General features: G+C 40.2%; 1 protein-coding gene across 1 annotated transcript; it reads left to right on the top strand.

The window, feature by feature from the left end:
* Positions 1-1,031: 1,031 nt before the first annotated feature.
* Positions 1,032-11,349, top strand: MMP12 (matrix metallopeptidase 12). The gene is made up of 10 exons (XM_003415605.4): positions 1,032-1,286; positions 2,066-2,313; positions 2,976-3,124; positions 3,210-3,335; positions 6,232-6,393; positions 6,920-7,043; positions 8,152-8,285; positions 8,973-9,132; positions 9,896-9,999; positions 10,727-11,349. Exons 1-10 carry the CDS (start codon positions 1,182-1,184, stop codon positions 10,825-10,827), a joined length of 1,413 nt encoding a protein of 470 aa, XP_003415653.1. The 5' UTR covers positions 1,032-1,181; the 3' UTR covers positions 10,828-11,349.
* Positions 11,350-22,489: the final 11,140 nt, after the last annotated feature.

Raw genomic sequence — 22,489 nt, 5'->3', positions numbered from 1 at the left:
AAGTTTGAAAATGTTGGCCCTCATGCCACCAACTCCAGACTATTTGAGAGATAGGGAAAGTTTGCCTCTGGAATCCCCAACCAGCTAAGCAATTAGGATTGTGCTTCCGTTCAGATGGCTGAAGAGCTCTCAGCCTGTACAACACATAGAAAAAAACATCAAAGCATCGTGTTATTAGGAACTTTTCATCGCTGAATATCAGGTCTCTTATACACAGTTCTCTAGGGAGCTGTGCATACAGTTCTCTAGGGAGCTAGGTTCAGCTTGGAGAGGGTTCATCTATTTTGGTAAAGGGATTTTTTTTTTTTTAATCTAACCTCTTTTAGGAGCCCTGGTGGAGCAGTAGTTAAGAGCTAGGTTGCTAACCAAAAGGTCGGCAGTTCAAATCCACCACCCGCTACTTGGAAACCCTGTGGGGCAGCTCTACTCTGTCCTACGGGGTCTTTATAAGTCGGAGTAGACTTGACGGCATCAGGTTTTGGTTTGGAACCTCTTAAAATTTACTTTAATAAAATGATTTCATTTGTAACGAAGATAAAGGAAAGCGATAGTGAAAATAGAGAATACTGAGCTTTCTATAAATACATTTTTCAGTTATTTGCATATTTTAGGGGTTTAAAAACAAAACCAGTTATGATCAAGTGGACCCTGACTCCTGGTGGCCCCAAGTGTGTCAGAGTAGAACTGTGCTCCACAGAACTCTCAGGGGCTGATTTTTCAGAAGCAGAACACCAGGTCTTTCTACTCAGGTGTCTCTGGTGGTCTTGAACCTCCAACCTTTTGGTTAGTAGCCGAGCTCATTAACCATTTGCACCATCCAGAGACTCCTGTATTTTTCTTACAATGGCTTTTTTTTGTAGTATGGGTGGAGCTTATTTATCATTTTTGAAGATAATAGGCTCTTAAAATATACTCTTAGCTGCCTGAGTGAGGAGTTAGGTGCCAATTGACCAACTGATAGGTTAGATGTTAACTGACCCCATTGTTGATCCTAGAATAAGTTCTTGCTTGTGTTTGCATTTTTTTTAGTTAAATCAAAGGATGATATCAACTGTGAGTCACTCAAAGGATTTCATATTCACAGAACCTGGTCTAAGGGCTATAAAAAGAGGGACATTTAAGGAACTTGAACAGAAGAGGATCAGAGTAAACCGGGTTAAGTCCTTTAAGAGAACTTTAGAATGAAGATTCTCCTGTTAATCCTAGTCCTGCAAGCCACTGCTTCTGGAGCTGTTCCTCTCTCACCTGATAAAAGCCTAGAAGAAAATGAGTTGGTGTTTGCTGAAGTAAGTATTGACACTATAATATTTTATTTGAGATATTTATTGCATTGGCCTGTTTTGTTTTGAAAGGTACTAGCTGCAAACTGACATAGGAGACTGTTTTTAGTATTAACTTTACATTACAAAAAGAATGCAAGTTAATTGGAGATTTGAACAATGGCTTTATTAATTTAACCACTTCAGGCTGCCATCATCCCAGATATTTCTTCACAAGCGTTTAAAAAAATGCATTAAACCCGAAAAACCAAACTCATTGCCATCTAGCCAATTCTGACTCATAGTGACCCTATTAGGATTTTTAAAAATTGCATTAGGATTTTAAAAAATTGATTTCCCTAATTATAATCTCCCTATTTTCTGTTTGATTTTGGCATAGTTGCCCATTGTGTTGAGCTTTGAGTTTAAGGCAACGTAACAACTGAAGCATCCCAACAATAAAGAGTTTGCTCCTTACTGAATGTCATGATATGCTAGATGATGGAACAGATTTTAAAGAGTAGAAACAAGTTCGAGGAGGTAGAGACGTAAAGGTGTTTCCAGAGGGCTTTCAGAAGTCAATCTTGGTAATGATAATTTATGACACATCTTTGATAGTACAGAATATTAAAGTGTATTTTCGTTATAGTTAATGGTCCAAATCTAACAGACTGGCAGTTTTGTGATTAGGATGTCCAAAATGCCTGGTTCAAATCATCAGTTATTTGAGTTTTGCAGAGCTCACATGGGCTCCAACAGAAACATCTACCTGTATAGTAAAGTAATACTAAATGTATTTTTTCCAGAAATACTTGGAAACCTTTTATGATTTCCATATGGAAAAAATTCCAATGACAAAAATGAAATTCAATGAGAACTTCATGGAGAATAAAATCCAGGAAATGCAGCAGTTCTTGGGGCTAAAAGTGACCGGCCGACTGGATACACCCACCCTGGAGATGATGCACACCCCTCGGTGCGGCATGCCTGATGTTCGTCATTACAGTACAATGCCAGGCAGGCCAGTGTGGAAGAAAGGTCATATCACCTACAGGTAATGTTGTAGCCAGGTAGTCTTCTCCTTTTTCACCCATCTTGGATATGCCCTAAATCTGGCAGTAGATAAGAAGCCTCCTTCCCCAATTATAAGACCAGAAAAAAACCTCAGTGTGTGTCAGAATGGAACTGTCTTCTATAGGGTTTGGGTTTGATCGCAGCCGTTTCTTCTGAGACACGTCTGGGTGGAATTGTATCTCCAATTTTTTGGTCAGCAGCTGAGTCTGTTAACCATTTGTATCACTGAGAGATGTTAAAGTTCATCATATAAGGGAGAATTGTTTACTAAAGGAAGATTGTTTGGCTTGCAAGTTGAGGAGGGTAGAAAAGCAGCCAGTAGAAGGAAAATGAAGCTGAATCTACTATAACTAAGAGACAAGAAAGTTTTATAGAATATTCGGGGTGAATAAAAGCAAAAGTTGGGGAGCAGGGGCAAAAGAGCATAAGTTGTGTGGAAATCCTTCACAATAATGACCTGTAATTCATAAATAAGAAAAAATTGATTTTGTTTAAGAAAGCTGTTCATGGGAAAACATTTAATGAAGCAAGTTTTTCTTATTTGGACTGTTGATTTACGAAATAATTCCTCCTTCAATAATGCTAGGACAAATGAAGTATTGCTGTAATATATTAACATATATTTTTCTCTTGCTGATAAAGAATCCAGAATTACACTCCTGACATGGCGCGTGAGGATGTTAACTATGCCATCCAGAAAGCTTTTCAAGTATGGAGTGATGTGACACCCTTGACATTCAGACAGATTTATGCAGGCGAGGCCGACATTATGATCTTTTTTGCACAAGGAGGTAGGGAACTTGGACTTGCTTAACCTGTGTCATTTGGCATGACCTATAGAAGATATAGGACTAATTTTCTTGTCTTTTTTAAAAGCTCATGGAGACTTCTATCCTTTTGATGGTAGAGGTGGAGTCATAGCCCATGCTTTTGCACCTGGAACTGGTATTGGAGGAGACACACATTTTGATGAAAGTGAAATCTGGACTAAAGGCTTCAAAGGTTGGCAAAATATTGCTTTAAAACAAATTCTAAATTATGTCCTGGTTCTGCAAGGCTACATTCTGAGAAAAGATTGTAGAATAGAGAAACTTGTTTGGATTCTAACTTTGCCATTAAATAAAATACAGCTTATATGTCTGTGTCTAAATTTTACCCTCTGTAAATTGAGGATATTAGACTAGGTCGTGTTTAAGACCAGTTCTAAGATCTATGAGGATGCACTGGTTCATTAGTATGAACTTGGGTACCTTAAGAACCGTAGCATGGAATGGTAAAATTTGTGATTTAGGTGACAGTTCTTGTCAATGCAATTCATAAACTCAAACATACTGGTTTTGTGTGTGCCACCCACCCTTGGGTAAGGTCTTCTGCATGATGCACAATATGCTAACAATTTCTTAGATTCATAGTGACATAAACAAGGTTATTATAGAGACAGGGGATGGTGTAAACTCAGTTCCCCTGTTGTTTAGGAAATTATTATCTATAGGAAAGTTCAAACCACCATGTCAAACCTGCCTAATCTTTCTATTGGAAATTCTAGATTATATGACTTTCACTTATGTGGAAAATAAATGCGAAGAAAGTCATCAAGAATATGTTCTACTCAGCTTCTCCCCCCTAGCTGATATTGCTCACATTGGGTGGGAACATTTTTATAGATACTTAAAATCCAACAAAAAGGCTTATTTTAGTCTGGAACAAGGCCTGAGCCTTATAAACTTCTTGATGAGAAGAGGACTTTGCCATTATCAGAAGACCACAAAATCATGTAGAACTGAATTCCTGTTTAACTCAAATGCAGCCAGATGTTGTTACCCAAGGTTATTTGCAATGTCTTCATCTGATGAAAAGGGAGATTTGTGCTGGTTAACCTCTGCAGAATTAATGTTTTGGAGTCCTCAAGGACCTTAGATCATTTAATCCAGAACTTTACATATAGAGGACCAAGATCAGATTTTCCTTGTGGAAAAACTGGGGCAAGAACATGCTCCTAGTTTAATGTATACTTCCCACCTGTTTGTGTTGCCTTATTTTTAATTGGCCAATTCTCTACTTTCAAAAAGATAAATTATTTATAAAAAATTGAATTAAAAATGCTTACTTTTAAACTAATTTTTTGACCCACAGCCTCCAGTAAATTAAATGAACAATTATCTCAGTGCTTTCTGAGTTTCTATTATGGTGTTTGGTGGTGGGTGTGTTTGGCTAGAGATGAGAAAGGACACAGTCCGGCCCTTGAGCACACGATCTAGTGGGGAAACAGAAATCTAATATTTTGAGATGAGGGTCAGGGGTGTGGCTTGTACAAAGTATTATGAGGATAGGGTAAATGCAGATGTAGGCCAAATTGTAAAAGATTTTGTTTACTCTTATTCCCAGCCTTATACAGAGTGGAGAGATGAAACGAAGCTCCTGCTGTTGATCCCTGTGTTATAGTAGGGAATACTTGTAATATGTGTTCCTAGACACTTCACGAGAGAGAGATGTAGGCTCTATGTTCACAGACTAATATTAGAAAATATTTCAAGACTAGGCTTTGTAGCTAAGTAGTGGGTAACTCTGGACAAGTCATAGTTCTTTTGAGCTTCAGTTTTGCCCTAGAAAAAGAAAAGAAAAAAAATGGAGGTGTTAGGCTAGATCACAGATAAATGTCAGTCAGAAATTGCTCAAATCTTATGAAACAGAGAATTTGAGAGAAGGGACATGCCTCTATTTCTTATCTATCAAGGTCCATTCTCTAGGCATACAAAAAAGTGAGCAGGGAAAACTAAAGCATAAACTCATTTCTTTCATTTAGAATCATATATAGTAAAAGCATGAGCTTAGAGCCAAGAATTTAGGATTTGAATCTTGACTCAAGCATGATGGCTTTCTTTCAATTGCAAGGATTAGGTGTAATGCATTATGTTACTCAGTGACTCATAGTGTCTGGAATAGCATTAGTGTTATTGTGCTCTAGGTGAAAGTTTACAGAGCAAATTAGTTTCCCATTTAACAAATTGTACACAAAGCGTCCCACGACATTGGTTGCAATCCCCACACTGTGTCAACACTCCCCATTTCCGCCCTGGGTTCTCCATTTCCTTTCATCTGGTTTCCCTACCCCTTCCTGACTTCTCATCTTTACTTTGGGGCAAATATTGGCCTTGTATGTATAATTGTTTGTTCTATGGAGCATGTTCTTTTTGAGTGCTATTGTTCATTTATAGGCCTGTCTATTGTTTGGCTGAAGGTGGTTTCTGGGACTGGCTGCAGTTCCAAGTCAGAGGGGTGTCTTATGGTGGAAATGGTTTTAATCAGCTTTAAATTGAATGAAGATAAAGAGCTGCATTGATTTGACCTTTGGAACTTAATTTTTGGGGGTTTATATGAAGAGCAAGGGAAGATTGCTAAAGGGTTTCTGTATCCACTGAAGCCTGATTAAAAGTAAAAGCAGAAGGAAGGCATGGGAATCAGGAATGTTTCAAAAGTAATGAAAACCATTGAACATAGGTATGAGATTCTAGAAATTTTCACAACACGATATATTTTATTTGTCTGCTAGTGCAATGGTTCTTAACCTGAAAGTGATTTTGGCCCCAAGAGGATATTTGGCAATGTCTAGAGATGATTGTCAATATTAGAGGGGAGGTTGTTATTGACATTTAGTGGGTAGGAACCACAGATTTCAAAATATCATATAATGCCAGGACAACCACTGAGAAAAGAATTATATGGCCTAAAATGTCAATAGTTCTGAGATTGAGAAACCCTGTTCAAGATAGTGGGGAAACAACAAGTAAAAGATTCCCAAAGTGGTTCCCTTTTCGGTGTGTCTGAGTCTCATCTTGTTGTCTTCTAGATGCCAAAGTATTTCACTGATTTTTCCTCTTTTTTGCTGGTTTCCTTTTAGGCATAAACTTGTTCCTTGTTGCTGTTCATGAGCTTGGTCATTCCTTGGGTCTTAATCATTCCAATGATCGAAAGGCCATAATGTTCCCTACCTACAGTTATGTTGACACCAAGACATTTCGCCTCTCTACAGATGACATACGTGGCATTCAGTCCCTTTATGGTGAGTTGAATTTCTTTACCATTTTGCTATATGAAGATACTCACTCTTAGGGGTAATCTAACATCTATATTTGCATAAAGCTTTAACCCAGCTGTCTTTTCTCTTGAGCCCTGTGAGGTAAGTAGCATAAATGCTAAATTCATTTTACAGAGGAGGACAAGAGATCTAGTAGCTTCCCTAAAGTCATGTAGTTAATGTTAGAGTCCAGGGTACAACCTGAGTCTTTGGGCCTCAATTCTGGTGGTATTTTATTCAACATACCATTGCCCTATTGCAGAAAGTACACAGAAAATCTAACTGGAACAGGAAAACCAGACAAAGAGCAGATTTTCTTCTGTCCATGAAGTTACAACTATATGAAAAAAAAAAAAAAGATTTTTATTGTAGGCCTTCTGTCGATATTATAGAAAATTTAAGTTTTTTTTTTTAACCTTCTTCATCAAAAGCATTGTAATGTTGTTTTTTTTTTCCTCTTACGATCTGAAGTGCAGATTTTTCCCCAATGTTTCTTGAAATGTATTTTCAGGAGGCCCAGAGAAGTACCAACCCATGCCACCTCCTGACAGTACAGAATCAACTATCTGTGACCCCAACCTGAGTTTTGATGCTGCCACTATAATCGGAAATAGAATATTTTTCTTTAAAGACAGGTAGGACTGTTTTCAAATCTAATCAATATTATAGGCTCTTTCTTTAGATTTTTGTTGTCGTGGTGGTTAAAGAATAGTGAAAAATGAAGTAGATAAAACTTGTAAGCAGAGCTTTGGACTTCATACTGTAGTCAGTAGAGAGGTATTAATGATTTTGAAGCAGGAAAGCTGTATGATTATAGATATGTGTTTTAGCTAGAATGGATTTGAGGTCATATTTGGGGTTGTTGAAAGATAAAGAAGGAAGCGGAAAGTCAGGCTACTGTAATCATAGACAAAAATGGTGGACTATGGCAATGACAATACCTAAGAAAGAGACTAGTTTTAAGAGATTCCTGAAAAAGTTAAGTAGACTCGATTTCTTGATTATAGAGAATTCCAGGGTGGCATATAGTTTCTGTATTGGAACACAGATAAAAGGAGGTCTTTGTGGGGGGAGTAAAAATTAATTTAGGAATTGTGTTGAGATCGAGGTTTCATGTGTTTTGAGAAATATATGTGAAGAAATAAGCAAATGGGAAATGCGATTTCTTAGAAACAAGCAGAGCTCACATTTTCCCACTTTGTATTGGTTAGAATAAATATTTTTCCCATCTTTGAGATTATAAAACTGAGACACTAGGTGACCTCCTTTAGGTTACAGAATTAGTGAATTGATATTGAGGCCAGACAAGAAGCTAGATCCTCTGATTCCAAGCTCCAGGGTGTTCCCATATAGCAGACGTTTCCATATACTAGGTTTCCTATTCAAGTCATTGTTATGAAAAATAATTGATTAAGATCCTTTCCCTGTGGTGCTTGTACCCTGAGAATTTGAAAAAGATGTCTATGCAACAGAATGTGAAGATGATGAAAAGAAACACAAGTCATTTCACAGGTCCTTCCCATTCAAACGGAAAGCCTGGTGGCGTAGTGGTTAAGTGCTATGGCTGCTAACCAAAAGGTCAGCAGTTCAAATCCACCAGACTCTCCTTGGAAACTCTATGGGGTAATTCTCCTCTGTCCTATAAGGTTGCTATGAGTTGGAATTGACTGGACGGCAACAGGCTTGGCTCCCATTCAAACATTTCATGATTCTTATCATGTATTAATTTGTTTTTCATATCAGGTTCTTCTGGTGGAAGTTTCCTGAGTCATCAAGGATCAGTGTTAATTTAATTTCTTCTTTATGGCCAACCTTGCCATCTGTCATTCAAGCCGCTTATGAAATTAAAGCCAGAAATCAGGTTTTTCTTTTTAAAGGTAATTACAATGTTCAGTTTTGTCACTGAATCTACTTCAAAGAAGAGAATAGGACTTGACTCGATGGCACATGACAACTTTATGTGGGCATAGCCCAAAAAAGCCTTTCCAATGTTAGCAATGGTGGCCCTGAACTAAAAGCCAAAATAGCCTAAATATCTAGGTAATACATAACTTTCAGAAAAAATGGTAATATTTGTGAAAAAAAAAAAAAAACATGGAACCATAAGAGACCATTTAAAAAATCTTTAAAAACTATATATATATATGTATATACTGATGATTCTGTGAGGTTCCTTGGCCTTGGACAGACATGGCTCTGGCGGTTTGCTTGGCCATTTTCTACTTTCGCCTTTTTGGTATATGCCAAATAAAACCTTGTGCATTAAAACAATGGAATTGATGCCAATTTCTATTCTTTCATATATTCATAAAAAATTTCTGGGTTTGTTTCTCTGGTGCGAAAACTAGTAATGGTAACGTCGCCAATGCAAATTAGTTTAGCCCTCAGTCAATAGATTGAAAATCAGAGCAAGATCTTAAAAGCACTAACAAACCAAACAAGATTTTTTTAGAACTATGAGGGGGGGGGGCGGTGGGGAAGAGGTTGTGTTGAGTCAGCATTTTTATTACTTTTGTGTGTGTGTAATTCCAAAGTACCCTTTTTCTTTTCCTTTTCCTTTACAGATGACAAGTACTGGCTAATCAGCCATTTAAGACCACAGCCAAATTATCCCAAGAGCATACGTTCTCTGGGCTTCCCTGGCTCTGTGAAAAAAATTGATGCAGCTGTTTTTAACCCACTTATCTATAAAACTTACTTCTTTGTAGATAATCAGTATTGGAGGTAAGCTTTAAAAGTTGGTAATTTGACTCCTGAGACTTATGAAACAGGCATGAAATGAGTTTTCCAGAAGGCAGTTTTTCTATGCAAGTTCCCAAAGATTTTTGACCTTCCTGGGAAGAAAGGAATGAACAGAACAGAGGACTGGGACAAGTTATTGCCAACCTAGTCCTTTACTCTGTACTTTTGGGTTCAATTGTCACTGTGAAGCCTGGAAAGAAACAAAACTCTTCTTGGTAAAAGAGAATTTAGAAAAGAAAACTGGAGCCTGACTTTATAGCCTGGAAATGATAAAAGGTCGATTCTCAATTTCTCTCTAACATGAATGTTTAAAACCCTTTGGCTCCGTGGATCTTAAACCCTTGCCTGTTCTTCTGTTATCTTCTAAGAAAAATGGTTGCTTTTGTCTCAGTGAGAATTTTGAAAAGAAGGCAATGACAGGCAGCTAAATAATTGGTCAATGGGGGCCTGGGCCGTAGCCAAATCACATTCAATACCAGGCTCCAATTAAATCAGGGCTGTGCACAGAAGACAGCATTGTGGGGTGGTGGGGAAGTGTTTAACTAAAAGTCAGAAAGCCTAGGTTTTGAGTCCTACAGGAACTTCTAGTGAGTGAACCATTCTAGGTCATTGGTTTTCTTATCTGTGCTGTCTTGACCTCTTCAGAAAGAGACTCCCAAGACAGAAGGCAGGTTTGGGGGTTGGAAGCTGCATGTTGTGAAATTCATTTTCTGATCATGTCCCTGCTTGCTATTTCTCTGCTCAGGTATGATGAGAGGACACAATCTATGGACCATGGTTATCCCAAATTGATAACCAAGAACTTCCCAGGAATTGGGCCTAAAATCGATGCAGTCTTCTATTCTAAAAGTAAGTAGATTATGAAACCATGAAGATATGTGCTTGGCTCAGAATAGGCAAACTGGAAGAATGAGGAAATGGCCAGTAGAGGCAATGGCTTCTGATTCCTAGGGTGATTGTTGAAACCGTGTGTCCGAGTCTCTGGAATTTCCTCTAACCACAGTCAGTTGCAGTGTATGGGAATGAGCATATGGGCAACCTAGACAGGCAACCTGGAGTCTCCAGAGCCTTATATACTTCTTTATACCTCATATTCTTTATCTTCCTTTCAGGCCCTTCAACCCTTCAGAGGCCTTCATGAACTGGGGTTAAGGGTAGGATGAAAGAGTTTAAGTTTGTGTTAAGATGTCTTTAAGCAAGGTCAACCTAAGCAAAACTGTTGACTGGGTCGAGATTTTTTGTTTTCATTTCTCCCCAGCACCTTTTCACTTCCGTCTGTTTGCCCTACCTGGGCCCAGTCTCCTCTCTCCCACCCTGAGTCTTCAGTTTGGGGTGTGTCTTTTCCAAAACATTTGCATCTTAATGGTCAGCTTTTGAAGACAATCCTCCCAAGGAAACTAATAAAAATATTTAACTGTGAAATGACTGGCAGTAGATAGGAGACCCAGCCAAGGACTCAATATTTATGTTCTCAAGTTAGACCTAGACCTTATCTAATCTAGATAAAAACACAGATTTGTTATCTTTTTTAAAAAAGAAATACAAAGAAATAATTGAATTTTGTTCTTATTTTTAGAGCACTACTATTTCTTCCAAGGATCTAACCAACTTGAATATGACGTCCAATCCAATCGTGTTACCAGAAGACTAAAAAGCAATGATGGGTTTGGTTGTTAGAAATGGTATAACTAATGATGATTGTCAATTCACTTCAGGTTAATAAGTATTTATTGTGTATTTGCTATGCACTCAGTGATAGGGTTCATAAAAAAAAGAAGGTAAAATCTAGAGGTCATAGATATATAATAATAAAAAGTATTTTCAATTTTGAAAACCCTTAGAATATGGTCATTTCATTGTCAATTTTTACTTGACTAAGCTTGAAAATAGAGACCAAGAGAACATCTTTTATAGAATGCTTTATAAGTTGGCTCCTTGGACTAGTTAACCCTTGGACTAGTTATCTTTCTTTTACCTATAATTAGAAAATAATTTCTATGGCCAGTAAATATTTCAGCAAGTATACCATTTTAATTCTTTAAAAGTAAAAGCAGAATATATTTAGAACTTTAAAAATGACAATTATGTAAGTAAACTATTTAAATTGCAATAATGTAACTATTTTTGCTGTTTGTGTTGACTTTCTTAATATTATAAAGTGTATATATATATATATTTGATCAAATAAAAACTTTGAGAGAAAGTGGCCTTTAAGAAATTTCTTCTTGAATATCGGAATGTGCATTTCGAAAACAACTTTGAAACGACGAAGTCTCCCTGTCACCCTGTTACTGTACCAAGAGGTGAATAGACATGGCAACTAAAAAAGAAGGAAAAATTTAGATTTGTTTTGCCACTGCTCTAAAGCACTGATTTCCTTTGGGCTCAAGGCAAAAGGGCATTCTCTGGACTGAACATGACCCCAAAATGTATATACCTACAGTGTATTGCTTCAAATCTGGAGAAGGGATAAAATGGGAATTTTCCATTCTGGTAAAATTTGATCTCAGCTCAAGTCTCACAATTTGGGCCATGCAGTTGTTATGTGACCTGGTCAAGTGATTAAATCCAAGTTTCCTTAGATTCAGGAGGAAATATTAGTGATACCACCTGTCTTAGTTATCTAGTGCCAATGTAACAGAACTATCTGGAGTGACTTTAACGTAAGTTTATTCTCTCACAGTTTAGGAGGCTAAAAATCAGAGTGTCAACTCCAGGGGAAGGCTCTAGAGGAAGGTCCTTGTCATAGATCTTCTCCCGGTCTAGGAGCTTCTCAAGGGACCCTAGGTCCAAAGGATTTGCTCTCCTCCTGGTGCTTCTTTCTTGGTAGTATGAGGTCCCTCTCCTCTTTGCTTTTGTATCTCAAAAGAGTGGCTCAAAGTAAAACCTTATCTTGCATCATTGACATAACTGCCTCTAATTCTGCCTCATTAACGTCACAGAGGTTAGGATTTACAACACAGGATAATCACAACAGATCACAAAATGGTAGACAATCACACAATAGGAATCATGGCCTAGCCAAGTTGATGCATATTTCTGGGGGACACAATTCAATCCCTAACACCATCTGCATTGGTTTGAATTATGTCCCCCCAAAAACGTGTGTATCAAGCTGGTTAAGCCATGATTCTAAGTATTGAGTTGTTGTCCTCCAACTTGTGATCGTAATTTTGTGTTAAAGAGGATTAGGATGGGATTATAACACCACTCTTACTCAGGTCACCTTCCTGATCCAAGGTAAAGGGAGTTTCCCTGGGGTGTGGCTTGCACCACCTTTTATCTCAAGAGATAAAAGGAAAGGGAAGCAAGCAGAGATTTGGGGACCTCACACCACCAAGAAAGCAGCGCCAGGAGCAGAGTCGTCCTGAGAAACTCCTCGACCACGGGAAGATTGAGGACAAGGATCTTCCTTCAGAGCCGACAGACAGAAAGCCTTCCCCTGGAGCCAATGCCTTGAATTTGGACTTGTAACCTACTAGACTGCGAGAAAATAAATTTCTCTTTGTTAAAGCCATCCACTTGTGGTATCTCTGTTATAGCAGCACTAGATGACTAAGACACCACCTCATACATTTATTGTGAAAAAGCAAATGCTGGCAGCTTGGCCACTCTTCTGTCAACTTCCTGTGTTGTATACATTGTAGTTGTTGTTGTTTTGTGCCTTCGAGTCAATTCTGACTCAATGACTCTATGGCAGTAGAACTGCCCTGTAGGGTTTCCTAGACTGTAATCTTTACGGGAGCAGATCTCCCATTCTTTTCTTCCAAGAAGTGGGGGGTTCCCACTAATTTATGGGTTTGTGGAATTCTTCTAGCTTTCAATTTATTTACAGGCCATTCATGATGTACTTGTGACCCAAGAAATGGTCAAGTCTGTTTTAGCTCAGATGATTATTTCTAACTAGTGGAATGAGCTAAAAATCTATTAGGGCAAATAAGATTAGAAAGAATTTAGATAGGGATGGAGCTCTCAGTCCTTTATGGTTTAGATCCATTCTCTCAAGTATGTGCTCCTGTAGCACAATTCTAGGGTTTTCTTTGCAAGGAGTAGGGTCAAGCCATCTGTCTTAGGCTAGGTTCTCTAGAGTAGCAAAACCAGTGAAGTACATATAGACAAAAAAAAAAAAACCATTGCCATAAAGTTCATTCCAACTCATAGTGACCCTATAGGAAAGAGTAGAACTGCCCCATAGAGTTTCCAAGGAGCGCCTGGTGGATTTGAACTACTACCAGCCCGTTGGTAAACAGCTGTAGCACTTAGCCACTATGCCAACGGGTTTCCATAAATACATAGAGAAAGCTTTATCTCAAAGAAATGGCTCATGCAGTTGTGGAGGCTGGTAAGTCCCAAATCCATGGGTCATGCATCCGGCTGGAGGCTTCTGATTCACGTGATTGCAGGGGCTGACAAACCCAAAATCAGCAAGTCAGGCAGAAGGGGCCAGGCAGAAGGCTGCTGGCTCACAGGATTGCAGGAGCTGGTGAATCCCAAGATCCGCAGGTCAGGCCTCAAGCTGCTGGCTCATGTCCCAAGAACTGGAGGTCAGAGGATGACAAGTTAGATGCAGGATCCAAAGAGAGTGAACTTTGTCAGACCATCCTTACATATTGGATACAGGCAACGTCTTCAAGGAAACTGATTGGCTTTCAACTGATTGACTGCTCCTATCAGATCACAAAATGGAGGATGTTTATACAATATCTAGGAAACCACTGAGAATCATGGTCTAGCCAAGTTGACATATAGCCTTAACAATCACAATCAACCCCTTGTCAGCTTGGCACTTGTACACATCTCCTTAAACCATATATAATCTCTAAATAAAAACAGTTATAAAGTCATACTTGCACCTAACATGACACAACTAACATGTGTACAACTGAAAACGCACTAGCCTGGCTAACATCTTATATTTTATCATAAGTAATGGAACAATAGAGGGAATAAAATAAAGATATTTTCTATATACAGTTATGCACCACATAATGTCCATTCGGGCAACACCTGACCCCATACACGTCCGTGTCCCATAAGGTGGTAATAGAGTTTGGGAATCTTGATCAGAGAATGGGACGTAGAGGATTTAGGCATGTTGCACTTGACAATCACTACAATCCTCAAAAAAAAAAAAAAAAATTCTCCAAGCTGTTAAAGGATTGGCTTCACTGAAAGCTGTATCAGATAAGGAGAAATTGCTAACGACGTGGATTAAGGACCAAACACAGAATCAAAACCCTCTCAGTACATTGACGATCACTGCTAAGGCACAAAGCTTGTACAGGATGCTTAAATAAAAAGCAGGACCAAACTATGATATCAAGTTTAGTGCTAGCTTTTGGTGGTTCAAGGACTTCAAAGTTTTTTGCTACATGTGTGAAAGCGAGTTACAAGTCTGAGAGTGTTGATAAGAAGGCGGCAGAACAATTTGTTGAAATCTTACATAAACTAATTGTATAGGGAGGTTATCCACCTCAGCAAATTTTAATATGGACAAAATCTTATTATTCTGGAAGTGAATGCCTGAAAGGACCTTCATCCATAATATGATGCTCACACAGTGTCCAAGCCATATAACGTCCTATTTCACAGCATGTGTTAAGCCTATGTATATGTATATATACATATACACATATATATGTGTATGGAAACCTGGTGTATAGTGGTTAAGTGCTGCCACTGTTAACCAAAAAAAAAAAAAGGTTGGCAGTTCAAATCCACCAGGCGCTCTTTGGAAACTCTGTGGAGCAGTTCTGCTCCATCCCATAGGGTCGGCTATGAGTCGGAATCTACTCGATGACAGTGGGTTTGGGTATATACATATATATATGCACTCATACACATATAACAAAACAAGGAAGAAATACGAAAAACAATTAGCCTTCATTTCTGCAACTGGTCACGTGATCATAGCTGGTCTTTAGAACTACTTTCTTTTGCCACCCATTCCATATTCCCTTTGTCTTCAGTGAGCACTTTAGCTGGTCTCTGTACTTTGCCTGGTGGGGTGACCCAAACCTTCATTCTTAAAGGGTCTGGGCCATGAGTAGTCATGGTGGAATTGGGTTGCTATAGTTTCCATTAACTTTAATCACAGGGCATGCTAGTACTAAGAGATGTCCTAAGGGATCTCCTATATTCCAGACATACCCTTCTTTGCCTTTATTATGTAATATCTTTCCGATTTCCAAAGGAAATCAGGATCAGTCATACCAACCAATACAGTAACTCCCTTCTTTGCCTGTTAAACCAGAGGTATGAGAAGCCCACAGTGGCAGGGTGACATTCTTAACTTCCTGTTCAATGGAATCAGTGTTGTGTCTCCTGGTGGGAGCATTCCTCCATTTGGAACTAAGACCTATAGGCCCACAAAGCATAGGGTTGTGAGACAGGAAGCTAAAATTTTGTGAATGGGTCACTAGGGGTAATAGTGAGTGGTACCACTCCCATTTCCATCTCTTGATTCCTGGACTCTTGAATCCTGGCTATGGCAGAAACAGCACCATATATTGGTTTAGAGCATATACAACCTCCTGGAAAACATTGCCCCAACTCTGCAAGGTAGCGCCACCCAGATGGCACCATAATTATGTATTTAGAAGGCCATTCCATCGTTCTATGAAGCCAGCTTCTTCTGGATGATGGGGAACATGGTAAGACCAATGAATTTCATAAGCATGGGTCCATTATCACATTTCATTTGCTGTGAAGTGAGTTCCTTGATCTAGGGCAATGCTGAATGGGATAACATGAGAGTGGATAAGGCATTCTGTAAGTCCATGGATGGTAGTTTTGGCAAAAGCATTGCATGTGGGGAGGGCAAATCCATACCCAGAGTGTCTATTTCAGTAAGAACAAAACACTGCCCTTTCCATGATGGAAGTAGTCCAATGTAATCAACCTGCCACCAGGTTGCTGGCTGATCATCACTAGGAAAGGTGCCATATCAGGGACTTAGTGTTGGTCTGTGTTGTTGGCAGATTGGGCAATCACCAGAGACTATAGCCAAGTCGGCCTTGGCGAATGGAAGTCCGTGTTGCTGAGGGCATGCATAACCTCCACCCCTGCCACTATGGCCACTTGGTTCATGAGCTTATTGGGCAATGCCAGGAGTGGCTGAGGAAAGAGGATGACAGGTATCCACAGAATGCGTCATCTTATCTGCTTGATTGTTAAAATCCTCCTCTGCTGAGGTCACCCTTTGGTGAGCACTCACGTGAGACACAAATATTTTCACTTCTTTGGCCTGTTTGGAGAGGTCTGTCCACATGCATCTTCCCCATAACTCCTTGTCTCCAATTTTCCAGTCATGTTCCTTCCATGTCCCGAACCATCCAGCCACCATTGGCCACAGCCCATGAATCAGTATACAATCACGCAAGTGACCATCTCTCCATCCAAGCAAAGTGAACAAGCAGGTGCAGTGCTTGAAATTTTGCCACTGGGAGGATTTCCCTTCACCACTGTCTTTTAGGGGAGTCCCAGAAAGGGCCGCAGTTCTACCACTGTCCACTTCCAAGTGGTGCCTGTATATTGCTCAGAACTATCTGTAAACCAGGCACGAGTTTTCTCTTCCTCAGTCAATTTATCATAAGAAACTCCCCATGAGGCCATACGTGTAGACTGGAAGAGGGAAGGTAACGTGACAGAAGTGAAGACCATGGGCATTTGAGTGACTTCCTCGTGTACCTTACCCATGACTTCAGGTCCTGCTTGAGCCCAATCTCTTACACACCACTTTCATTTAATGATGGAGTGGTGCTGTGCACGTCCGACTTTGTGACTCCGTGGGTCAGACAACACCCAGTTCATGATGGGCAGCTTAGGCCTACGTGGTGACTATGTGGTCCATGGTTAAGCATTCAGTCTTTACTAAGGCCCAGTAATAAGCCAAAAGCTGTTTCTCAAAAGGCGAGTAAGTATATGCAAAGGATAGCAGGGTGTGATCCTAAAGGTTGTGTGTCAAATTGGCTGGTAACGATTCTCAGTGGTTTGGCAGTTATGGTGTAGTTTGGCAGCTATATAATGATGTAAGCATGTCCATGATGGGGTCTGCTATGAGTGGCCAATCAGTTGAAAGGAAGTTTCCTTGGGGGGTGTGGCCTACATTCAATATATGTGGATTTTCTGGTAAAGCTTCCTGGCTTTTGCTCTGCTCTGGAGCCTGCATTTGGCTCCTCAGCATCTGACTTCCAGTTCTTGGGACTTGGGCCAGCAGCCTGCAATCTTACCAGCTGATTTGATTCATCAGCCTTTGCAGCCATTATCCAACAGCTTGCTATCTGACCTGTGGATCTTGGGTTCATCAGTCCCTGAAGCTACATGAGTCAGGAGAAGCCTGATGCTGATGCCCAGACTTGGGACTTGCCAGCTTTTAAAGCCACGTGAGCCACTTCCTTCCACATGATAAGTCTCTCTATACATACATTTTGTGTGTGTGTGTGTGTGTGTGTGTATGTGTGTGTGTGTATACGCATCACTAGATTTGCTGCTCTAGAGAACCCATCCTAAGTCACAGGGCTTCGTTCCAAAATCCTAAGGGTCTGTGTTGTGATTCACCAATAGGGGCCTGCCAAAGAGTCCATACAGCATCTCTATCTACCACTGACACTTCAAGCGCCATTGAATCAGCTGGATAATATGGCCCAAGTGGCGGAGTGGCTTGCATGGCAGCCTAAACCTGTTGCAGAGCCTTCTCTTGTTCTGGTCTCACTCAAAACTAGCAGCTTTTTGAGTCACTTAATAAATAGGTTGGAGTAGCACACGCAAATGAGGGGCATATTGCCTCCAAAATCCAAAGAGGCCCACAAGTCCTTGTACCTCCTTTTTAGGTACATTGTAGGAGGCCCTGCATGCCATTGTAGGAGGGGCCAGATACAACAATTTTTCCTTCACTTTAGAAGGAATATCTCAACATATCTGTCATGGACTGAATTGTGTCTCCCCAAAATATGTGTCAACTTGGTTAGGCTATGATTCCCAGTGTTGTGTGGTTGTCCTCCATTTTGTGATTGATATCATTTTCCTATGTGTTGTAAACCCTAATCTCTGCCTGTGGTTAATGAGGAAAGATTAGATTATGACAAAGAAGATTAGGGTGAGCTGTAACACCCTGGAGTGTGGTCTGCACCAACTTTTATCTTACAAGAGATAAAAGGAAAGGTAAGCACGCAAAGAATGGGGGACCACATACCACCAGGAAAGCAGCGCTGGGTGCAGAGTGCATCCTTTAGACCTGGGGATCCCGTAAGGAGAAGCTTCTAGTCCAGGGCAAGATTGGTGATAAGCATCTTCCTCCAAAGTCAACAGAGAAAGCCTTCCCCTTTAGCTGACACCCTGAATTTGGACTTCTAGCCTACTAGACCGTGAGAGAATAAATTTCTGCTCGTTAAAGCCATCTACTTATGGCAATTCTGTTACAGCAGCACTAGACAACTAAGACAATGCCACTGGACTCCTAGAAATTTCACTGAGGTGGAAGGCACCTGAATTTTTCCTAGTTTAATTCCCACCATCTAGCATGCAAATGTCTTACCGATAAGTCTAGAATCATTGATACTTCTTCCTTACTAGGTCCAATCGGCATGATATAATCAATGTAATAGACCCGGGTGACATCTTATGGAAGGGAAAGGTGATCAATGTCTCTGCGGAATAAATTATGACATAAGGCTGGAGAGTTGATGTAGCTCTGAGACTAAAGGTGTATTGCTGGCCTTGCCGGCTGAAGACAAACTGCATCTGGTGGTCCTTCAGAACAGTTGTGGAGAAAAAGGCATTAGTTTGATTGATAGCTGCGTATTACATACCAGGAAATGTATTAATTTGCTCAAACAATGAAACCACAACTGGAACAGCAGCTGCAATTGGGGTCGCTACCTGGTTATTTTATGATAATCCACTGTAATTCTCCAAGAGCCATCTGTTTTTTGCACAGGCCAAATAGGAAAATTGAATGGGGATGTAGGGAAATCACCACTCCTGCACCCTTCAAGTCCTTGATGGTGGCAGTAATTTCTGCAATCCCTTCAGGAATGTGGCATTACTTTTGGCTTACTATTCTCCTAGCTGGGGCAATTGTATTGGTTTCCACTTGGCTTTTTCTACCACAATAGCCCTTATTCCGCATATCAAGGATCCAATGTGGAGGTTCTGTCAGTCACTGAGTATGTCTATGCCAAGTATGCATCCTAGAACTGGGAAAATCACTACAGGATGGGTTTGAGGACCCACTGCACCAACTGTGAGTGGACTTCAGCTAAGATTCCATCAATAATCTGACCTCCACACAACCCCACTCTGACTGGTGGGCCATGATGGCATTTTGGCTCTCCTGAAACTAATGTCAGTTCAGAGCCAGTGTCCAGTAAACCCTGAAAAGTCTGATTATTTCTTTTCCCCAGTGAACAGTTACTTTCGTAAAAGGCTATAGATTCCTTCAGGGAAGGCTGGGAGAAAGATTAACAGTATAAATTTTTGAAAATGTAGTGGGCTCCTTCCTCAAGAGGCCCTGGCCTCCCTTTCATTCAAGAGGTTGTAAGTCTATAAACTGACTGAAGTCCGGGAATGGATTGAAGGGCTGTGACTATTATGGTAATTTGAGTTAGTATGCTGTTCACTTGACCTAGAATTCTTCTGCTTGTACAGATCAAGTAAATATTTAGTAGATTTCCATCTATTTCACTCCTATGGACACCATGCCATAAGTCCACAGTAGTTGAATTATTCTCATTACTGTTTTGACTCTGCTGTCCATTACACTAACCACACGCACCTTGTCTGTGATGATGAAGTGCCAGCACTTGTCACCTATTACCACAGGATCCAATAAGCCCCAGTGTAGTTAGGTGTCTTTAACTTAGTTAGGGCAGTTTCCGCTTTCAAATCTGACATACATAAAATAGCATTTAAAGCAGCCTTCAAGGATACTGGGACTCCCTTCACAAATTTGCTCCTCATTGTTGTGGTGAAAGATATGTTCTCTGGAAACTCCATGGGTGGATCAATGGGTCCAACCTGATAAATCCAGTCTAATATGCCAATTTTCCTAAGCATTTGGATATCTTCTTCTACAGTATACCAAGGCAGGTCTGACATTTCAACTTGATTTAATGTAGGCCACCACTTAATCCATACTTCCAACAAAACAAACTATTAAATCTTTCCTAATCTCTCTGAAACACGGAATGAAGGATCTGTACTTAGTGGGCTGACATCAATAAACTCAGACTGATCCAACTTTGTGTTCTGTGCACCATTATCTCACACCCCAGATAGCCACTCCCATACATATTGCCCAGATTTATGCTTGTATGTATTAGAAAAATTGAGCAGTTTCTTTTGGAGTATAGCACGCCTCTTCATGGGTCACACTTTTTACTTCACCTTTTGGGACTAGCTGGAACTTAAGTTTAGATATAGGTATAGAAGCAAAATGTATGGTGGAGGTGGGTTCTGGGGACATTCCTCAATGTCTTGTAATGCAATGCTCCAGGCAAGCCCCAATTCCACCACAGCTGATATCTCAGACAAAGGCTTTTCAGACACAACTGGGTCAATCTCATCATACGGGGCTAAAAGGAGTAATGGTTTTACTGGGGATGGTGGCTTAGTAGACAAAGTTGGAGTAGCCTCTTCAGATGGGAGTAAGAAGCCTGGTTCTGTTGGAAGGAGTGATTCAACAGAATTTAGAAGCTCAGTGTTCCCAGCTTCCTGATTATCTGCCTGTCTTAGTCATCTACTGCTGCTATAACAGAGATATCAGAAGTAGATGGCTTTAACAAAGAGAAATTTATTCTGTCTAGTAGGCTATGAGTCCAAATTCAGGGCATCAGCTCTAGGGGAAGGTTTTCTATCTCTGTCAGCTCTGGAGGAAGGTCCTTGTAATACATCAATCTTCCCTTGGCCTGGGAGCACCTCAGTGCAGGAACCTCAGGTCCAAAATATGCACTCTGCTCCCAGCACTGCTTTCTTGGTGGTATGAGGCCCCCACTCTCTGCTTGCTTGTCTTTGCTTTTTCTCTCTTAAGAGATAAAAGGTGGTGCAGACCACACCCTAGGGGAACTCTCTTTACATTGGATCAGGGGTGTGGCCTGGATAAGGATGCTACAATCCCACCCCAATCCTCTTTAACATAAAATTACAATCACAAAATAAAGGACAACCACATAATACTGGAAACCATGGCCTAACCAAGTTGACACATGTTTTTGAGGGACACAATTTGATCCATGACACTGCCCATATGTCCCCATTCCAAGTTTCAGCGTCCCATGTCTTCCCATTCAATGCCCTCACTTTAACTTCAAACACCATTCAAGGTTGGGAATTCAGTTGGTGTTGTAATTCAGCCCCTCTTATAATAAGACTCTGAGTTTGGTTTTCAGCAATATCAGCTCTGTTACTACAAGAAATAAGGCTTTCTTTCAGAGCACAAGTGGCAGGCCTTTCATGTGTTGCTTGAACTGTGACTCTGAAGATTTGAGCTCATCCCTTTCCTACATCACTTTGTCTAGTGAAAGCTGGACCAACCAACCAGCCTCCATATACTTCTTTGACAGAAATGTCTAAAGGTATCAAATACACAATCACCCAGAGCCTTGCTTCTCACAAATATGTGATCTGATGGTGGTGATATTTTATGTATTTATGTATTTACAGTGTCACTTCACGCCACGGATTAGCTGCCCTCTTCCTTACCGGAATTACAGTCATCACTGTATTTAAGTCTACAGACTTGAGAACCAATTCAGAAAACTTATCCTTAAGATTTTTTCCTCTAGAACCATTCTCAGTACCAAGTATCTTAGGCTGGGTTCTCTAGGGGAGCAAAACCAGTGATGCATATATATGCATATATGTATATATAGAGAGAGAGAGTTGATGCCCTGAATTTGGACTTGTAGCCTACTAGACTGAAATAATAAATTTCTCTTTGTTAAAGCCATCCTCTTGTGGTGTTTCTGTTTTTGCAGCACTGGATGGCTAAGACAGGAGGATAATCAGGAAGCTGGGGACACAAAGCTTCTAAATTCCATTGAATCACTCCGTCCAACAGATGAACTGACACAATGTCTGCAACAATGGGCTCAAGCAAAACAACAATTGTGAGCATGGTGCAAGACTGGGCAGTGTTTCATTCTATGGTACATAGATAGGGTCTCTATGAGTCAGAATCAACTTGATGGCATCTAACAACAACAACATATTTAGAGAGAGTTATCTCATGGAAATGATTCACACAGTTGTGGAGTCTGGCAAGTTCCAAATCTGTGGGTCACGCTGGAAGCTGGAGGCTTCCCTTGACTCAGTTTGCAAGGGCTGATGAACTCAAAATTGG

This window comes from Loxodonta africana, chromosome 7, assembly GCF_030014295.1.
Source record: "Loxodonta africana isolate mLoxAfr1 chromosome 7, mLoxAfr1.hap2, whole genome shotgun sequence".
Lineage (NCBI taxonomy): Eukaryota > Metazoa > Chordata > Mammalia > Proboscidea > Elephantidae > Loxodonta > Loxodonta africana.
The sequence above is the reverse complement of the archived record's forward strand: the minus strand, read 5'-3'. Positions and strand labels throughout refer to the sequence as shown.

What these genes read in the sequence shown, in the direction of transcription:
- MMP12 (XM_003415605.4), top strand. Translation starts at nt 1,182, where the DNA reads ATGAAGATTCTCCTGTTAATCCTAGTCCTGCAAGCCACTGCTTCTGGA. An exon ending in AAAGGTCATATCACCTACAG is followed by an intron (nt 2,314 to 2,975) that starts GTAATGTTGTAG and finishes TTGCTGATAAAG; the next exon opens with AATCCAGAATTACACTCCTG. An exon ending in CTGGACTAAAGGCTTCAAAG is followed by an intron (nt 3,336 to 6,231) that starts GTTGGCAAAATA and finishes GTTTCCTTTTAG; the next exon opens with GCATAAACTTGTTCCTTGTT.